The 6,367-nt window shown below is 41.7% G+C and overlaps 1 protein-coding gene across 1 annotated transcript in view; it reads right to left on the bottom strand.

Moving 5' to 3' along the window:
* The window catches only part of LOC116686064 (tetratricopeptide repeat protein 28-like), a gene marked incomplete at its 5' end in the record, with an annotated part of 133,170 nt that overhangs the window by 39,577 nt on the left and 87,226 nt on the right, over window positions 1-6,367 (bottom strand). Inside the window, 1 exon segment of the mRNA XM_032510998.1 lies at window positions 2,881-3,099. Within this exon segment, the coding sequence (XP_032366889.1) occupies window positions 2,881-3,099 (219 nt within the window).

Here is a 6,367-nt window from a genome sequence, read left to right as displayed (position 1 = left end):
GACCGAGACAAGTCCGAGTCCAAATACTAGGGAGTCCGAGACAAGTCAGAGACCATACAAAAAACGGTCTCGAGTCCGGACTTGAGTCCTACAGCCCCGCCACAATGACAATAATCATTTTTTGCAGCTCTATATATGAGTTATCCAGCTCTATAAACTGTGACAGCATGTGCACTACTGACGTAGTTAGGACCTCAGCAGCCATTTGGTGTTGCAGCCTCTTCAGAGTCGGCCATGTTTGCGAGCCAGCTGGATGCCAGGGACCGCCAGGGACCGCCAGGGACCGCCAGGAAGTGACAGACAGGCGATTAGTGAGCAAGTGGCTCCCTCTTAGCCCTGGGTGCTATTCAACACTTTGAAGATCTCCACTGGTCCCTGTTGGGTTCCTCCCCTCCGTATGCTGGGGGGGGGGGGGGGGGTTCATCTGGTTGCCTGGGAGATGGACTGGATCAAATGTTCGGGCTTGGTGCGGGGACACGGGTCCCAGCGGGTCTCGTTTCCTCTCTTTGCAGACGAGACAAAGAACCGCGCTTAAAAAGAAAATTTCATTTTTTTTTTTTTACTTTTTTAGGCTTTTTTGCCTTTATTCGACAGGACAGCTAGGTGAGAGAGGAGAGAGAGGGGGAGGACCTGGAGGAAACCGTCACAGGTCGGATTCCAACCCTGGACCTCTGCTTCGAGGCATACGGTGGCTTGAGAAAGTTTGCCCCCCCCCCCCAGGCTAAAGTTGATTAACAAGAGGAATAAAAAAATGCCTCAATGCCTTAACTGAAAAAACTAGGAAAATCCAACGTTTAAGGACACCAATTTTCTGTGTGACTGAATAATGTTTCATAAATAAATAAATGTTCTTCCTTAATAGTAAAAATGTGCCTCTATGGGAATTTAACATAGGGGGGTGTATACTTACTGTATACCCCCTGTATTTTAACATGGGGGGGTGTATACTTACTGTATACCCCCTGTATTTTATCATAGGGGGGTGTATACTTACTGTATACCCCCTGTATTTTAACATGGGGGGGTGTATACTTACTGTATACCCCCTGTATTTTAACATGGGGGGGTGTATACTTACTGTATACCCCCTGTATTTTATCATAGGGGGGTGTATACTTACTGTATACCCCCTGTATTTTAACATGGGGGGGGGGTGTATTTATGTCCTTTCATTCAGCTGTTCTACACAAATAAAAGCCTAAAATGCCCATAAATTGTAATAAAGAAAAAGAATTAAGTTGGTGCTCGATGCATTTGCCGTTTATTTTCAGCATTATTACGCTTTCGACAGTTTTTAATTTTTTTTTTCAAGGTTTTTGTTTACATTTTGTGCTTTTTTGTGACACTGGACTTTATTTCAAATTTTAAAAAGTTTTTTTTTTTTTTTTTTAAGTCAAATTTGACCCATTTTCACTTTTTTTTTTTATAAATGTCAACATTAGAAATATCAGATGACTTTAAAAAAAAAAAAACATCAAAAAACCACCCACAACATTGAAAAAGTGACAAAAAAATGTCAAAAAAAAGCTATAAAAGTGTTGAATTTTTTTTTTTTTATGGTTAATGGTAAGACAACACAAGGGATGAACTCATCTCACTCCCTCCGTCTGATGTTGACGTCTCACACTTTGTCAAAAAAGACGAAGTAAACAGAGGAGCGATGACAGAGAAGAACAAATGAGACGCGATGAGAAGAGACGGAGGGCTTGTGATTAGTCTCGGTGAGACGGCTAAGTGTTTTCCTGTTGTCGATGTCGTTTGGCGGCGTCACTTTCAATTAGCGCGCTTCGTTGGCAGATGATGGGGCAAGAAGCAACGTGGGGGGGTGGTGGTAGGGGTGGGGGTGGTGGTAGGGGTGGGGGGAGGGGGTGGGGTTGTAAATCCTACCAGCAGCGTGGCAGGTGGCGCTGCCGCGTGGCGTGAAAGCTGCCCTCCTTACCCCTGCAGCGGAACGCAGGCTGCAGCCTTCTGGGTCAGGGTTTCAGGTTTACTTCTGGGCTCAGTACATACTTATATGCATATACTGTATATGTAGACACATATAAGTATGCTGTATATTTATATATATATATATATATATATATGTGTGTGTGTGGTGTGGTGTGGTGTGTGGGTACATTATGCTCCAACCATGATATATAAGACAAAATAGAGTTATTGTACTGATTGTATTTATGTATTTAGTCTATTCTATTTCTTATTCATTCCATCTATTCGATTCCATCCATTCCATTCTATTATTTTCTTATTCATTTATATTGTTTCTTCTAGTATATTCTATTCTCTGTGTTCTCTTCTATTCTACTGTGATTCTATCCATTGTATTCTATTATTCCATTCCTCTATTCATTCTATTCACTTCCATTCTATTCTATTCCATTCCATTCCATTCATGTATTCTATTCTATTCATTCTATTGGTTCTTTCTATTTATTCTATTCTATTGTGTTCTCTTCTATTCTACTGTGCTATTCCATGTATTCTATTCTATTCCATCCATTCTTCATCTATATTCTATGCCATTCTATTCTTCTTTCATTCTATCGATCCATCCATTCGTATCTATTATATTCATTAATTCCTGGTATTCTATTTTCCATCCATTCTATTTCTATTCTGATTCAATCGTATTCATCTATTATATTCTATTCCATTCTATTCTATTCTATTCCATTCTATTCTATTCCATTCCATTCCATTCTATTCTATTCTATTCCATTCCATTCTATTCCATTGTATTCTATTGTGTTCTCTTCTATTCTATTCCATGGTATTCTGTTGAATTCTCTTCTATTCTATTCCATTCTATTCTATTCTATTCCATGGTATTCTCTTCTATTCTATTCCATGGTGTTCTATGACCCGAGCCTCGGTGCTCACCTGCTCCCGGAGCCAGCAGCCAGCTGTACAGGTACCCGGCAGCCATGGAGAAATACAGCACCAGGGCCCTCTGGCTGTTGACCGTGTCCAGGATGTGGTCCACCGTCACCGGGGTGTAGGGGTCCGAGTCCTGCTGCCCCGTCTGTCTCTCCACCAGCAGGTCTGCGAAGGCTCGCGTCCGCCCGCGCTCCGCCACCGCCAGCGCCTCGTCGTGGTGGCCTGTGGGTTCGGGAAGGAAATGCTGATTAAAGGGGGGACACTACAGGCATCAGACACCAGAACCTGGATCACATAAGAGAGGTATTGCTGCGTAAGGTACTGGGAATTTGCCTTGGTTGATGGTGCACACATACAAATATATTTTAACAATAAGATGAAATAAACAAACAATAAATACAGCAATAAATAGCACATAGGCTACATTTCACGGAGGAGAAAAAGAGACTGTACGAGTTTTGTGCAGGATGTGCAAAAGTTCAGGATGCACAGAATGTGCAGAGGACAGGATTCAGGATCAGATTCAATTATTAAATAAGTTTTGAGGTTATATATCATATCATCATGTCTTCTTTCAGACTGGTAGAAAGAGAATGCCTACATCCCAAATTTAAGAACGGGAATTAGAATTTCAGAAAATTCGTGATACAAGAAATTATTGTCTTAATAATGTAATTGTTATAATAATGTCCTAATGTCAGTAATACACTGGGGAAGTTGACTTAGTGGTCCCCTAATACTGTATCTAAAGTCTCTTTTATATAGACCTTAGTGGTCCCTAATACTGTATCTGAAGTCTCTTTTATATAGACCTTAGTGGTCCCCTAATACTGTATCTGAAGTCTCTCTTTTATATAGACCTTAGTGGTCCCCTAATACTGTTATCTGAGTCTCTTTATATAGACCTTAGTGGTCCCAATACTGTATCTGAAGTCTCTTTATGTAACCATTAGTGTCCCTAATACTGTATCTAAGTCTCTTTATATAGACCTTAGTGGTCCCCTATACTGTATCTGAAGTCTCTTTTATATAGACCTTAGTGGTCCCTAATACTGTATCTGAAGCTCTTTTATATAGACCGTAGTGGTCCCTATACTGTATCTGAAGTCTCTTTTATATAGACCTTAGTGGTCCCTAATACTGTATCTGAAGTCTCTTTTATATAGACTTAGTGGTCCCTAATTGTATCGGAAGTCTCTTTTTATATGACCTTAGTTGGTCCCTAATACTGTCTGAAGTCTCTTTAATAGACCTAGTGGTCCCTAATACTGTATCTGAAGTCTCTTTTATTAGACCTTAGTGGTCCCAATACTGTATCGAAGTCTCTTTATATAGACCTTAGTGGTCCCTAATACTGTATCTGAAGTCTCTTTTATACAGCCTTAGTGGTCCCTAATACTGTTATCTAAGTCCTTTTATATAGTACCTTAGTGGTCCCTAATACTGTATCTGAAGTCTCTTTTATATCAGACCTTAGTGGTCCCTAATACTGTATCTGAAGTCTCTTTTATATAGACCTTAGTGGTCCCATACTGGATCTGAAGTCTCTTTTATATAGACCTTAGTGGTCCCTAATACTGGATCTGAAGTCTCTTTTTATAGCCTTGTGGTCCCTAATACTGATCGGAAGTCCTTTTATATGACCTTAGTGGTCCCTAATACGTATCTGAAGTCTCTTTATATAGACCTTAGGGTCCCTAATACTGTATCTGAAGTTCTCTTTATACAGACCTTAGTGGTCCCAATGACTGATCTGAAGTCTCGTTTATTAGACCTTAGTGGTCCCTGATACTGTATCACACACTAAAACTGAATAGTGAGTGTGGGGACGTGTCTGTGGGCGTACCTAGGCTGACAGGACCTGGAGGGCCTGGTAGCAGGAGGTTCGCAGTCGAACAGGGACAGCTGTAGTCCTGCTGTGGGCTTCGTGGCGGATGGTCTCAAACAGAGCCGAGGCCCGGTACAGCTGGGGACAAAGGACACAACACGCAGATGCTTTCAGACGGTCCTAAGTAAAACGAGGCGCTTTATCTGCAGAGCCCATTCACGCAACAGGCAACTCAAAGTGCTTTAACACAAATCAGTTAAACAGATAAAACACAAGTATAAACAGTTAAATAAAAACATTAAGACGGATAAAACCCTAACCTAACCCTAACCAACCCCACACCCACCTAACCCCCCTACCCTAACCCTAACCCCCTAACCTAACCCACTTGAGACTACCTTCACCCTAATTAGTCCATGTTAGTGCTCCTTTGGTGATCCCCCTCAGTGTCTCTACCCTTCACGACTCTATTTTAAAGACGTTACCCTTCGTCTCCTTGGACTCTTCTTCACACTATTAAACAGGTCTAGCGCGCCTTTCGGTGTCTAATACTCAACGACCGTCTTTGCACGATTTTCAGATCTTTCGACACTACACATTCACACTTTTCTTTAAGTGCTACCCTTTATCTTCTTCTCTTTCCTGGTAATCCCATAAAACCCCTAACCCTAACCCCCTAACCCTAACCCAACCCACTTGAGACTACCTTTCACACAAATTAGTCCATGTTAGGGCTGCCTTTCTGCTATTTCCGACACTACACATTCACACTTTTTCTTTAAAAGTTACCCTTTGAGTCTGTCTTTCTCTGTCTTCTCTGTGTTAAAATTCCTACCCTAACCCCCTAACTCACTTTCACGAGATGGTAATTAACTACATTATATCGCTTTGTCTAGTCCCAACCACGTCTCAAAGCTCTGTCGATCAAATCAACATTAATCAAACATTAAAAATGATCAACAGACAATAGGGGTCATGCATGTTGTTTTGCAATTACATTTTGAACGACTCACGTCACTCTTCAGATTTTTGCTCACGTCAGTCTCTGTTTTGTGATGTGATGACCGCCATGGTGTTTTATCAGATCGACACCTTTTATCATCGAGTGGTCGTTCTGCTGCCGTCCCGCTGTTATTGAATACGCGGCCCTTTACTTCTACTGTAAGGGTACTGAACTGTCTGTTGTTTAGACTACTGACTGAAATAAACACCATGCTGTTTTATACCTTAAGAGAGGAGGATGTGGTAAGTCCATTTTTTGTGTTGTCATGTCTTGTTCCAGGCTAGCAGGGGCAGGATTTTGGGAGAGACAGGAGAACATTAAGTCCGGGTGATTATAACCTGGGTGTTTCTGAAGCTAAAGGTTCGGTTGGGAAAAGAAATCTCTCGGTTCGGCAGAAAGCGCGACGCCGTCAAAAGCGCAAAATATTTGTGTCACGAACGAATGGGAAGAATCGACTGGATTTGGTGGCATCCTACTCTTGAAGCAGGAGTTTTGTGCACAACTGCAGTGGATTTATTGCTATCTCACGGTAGCCGCACTTCAAGACACACATGGACAAAGATGTCCCAACAAATGGTGTACCACTGTGCTGAGGGATCGACTTTGAAGAAAGAGAATGATGGGTGGTTGTTCTGGACACTATATGGCACCATCCCCCC

This window comes from Etheostoma spectabile, unplaced genomic scaffold (genome assembly GCF_008692095.1).
Source record: "Etheostoma spectabile isolate EspeVRDwgs_2016 unplaced genomic scaffold, UIUC_Espe_1.0 scaffold310, whole genome shotgun sequence".
NCBI lineage: Eukaryota > Metazoa > Chordata > Actinopteri > Perciformes > Percidae > Etheostoma > Etheostoma spectabile.
This window is presented reverse-complemented; position numbering and strand designations above follow the sequence as displayed.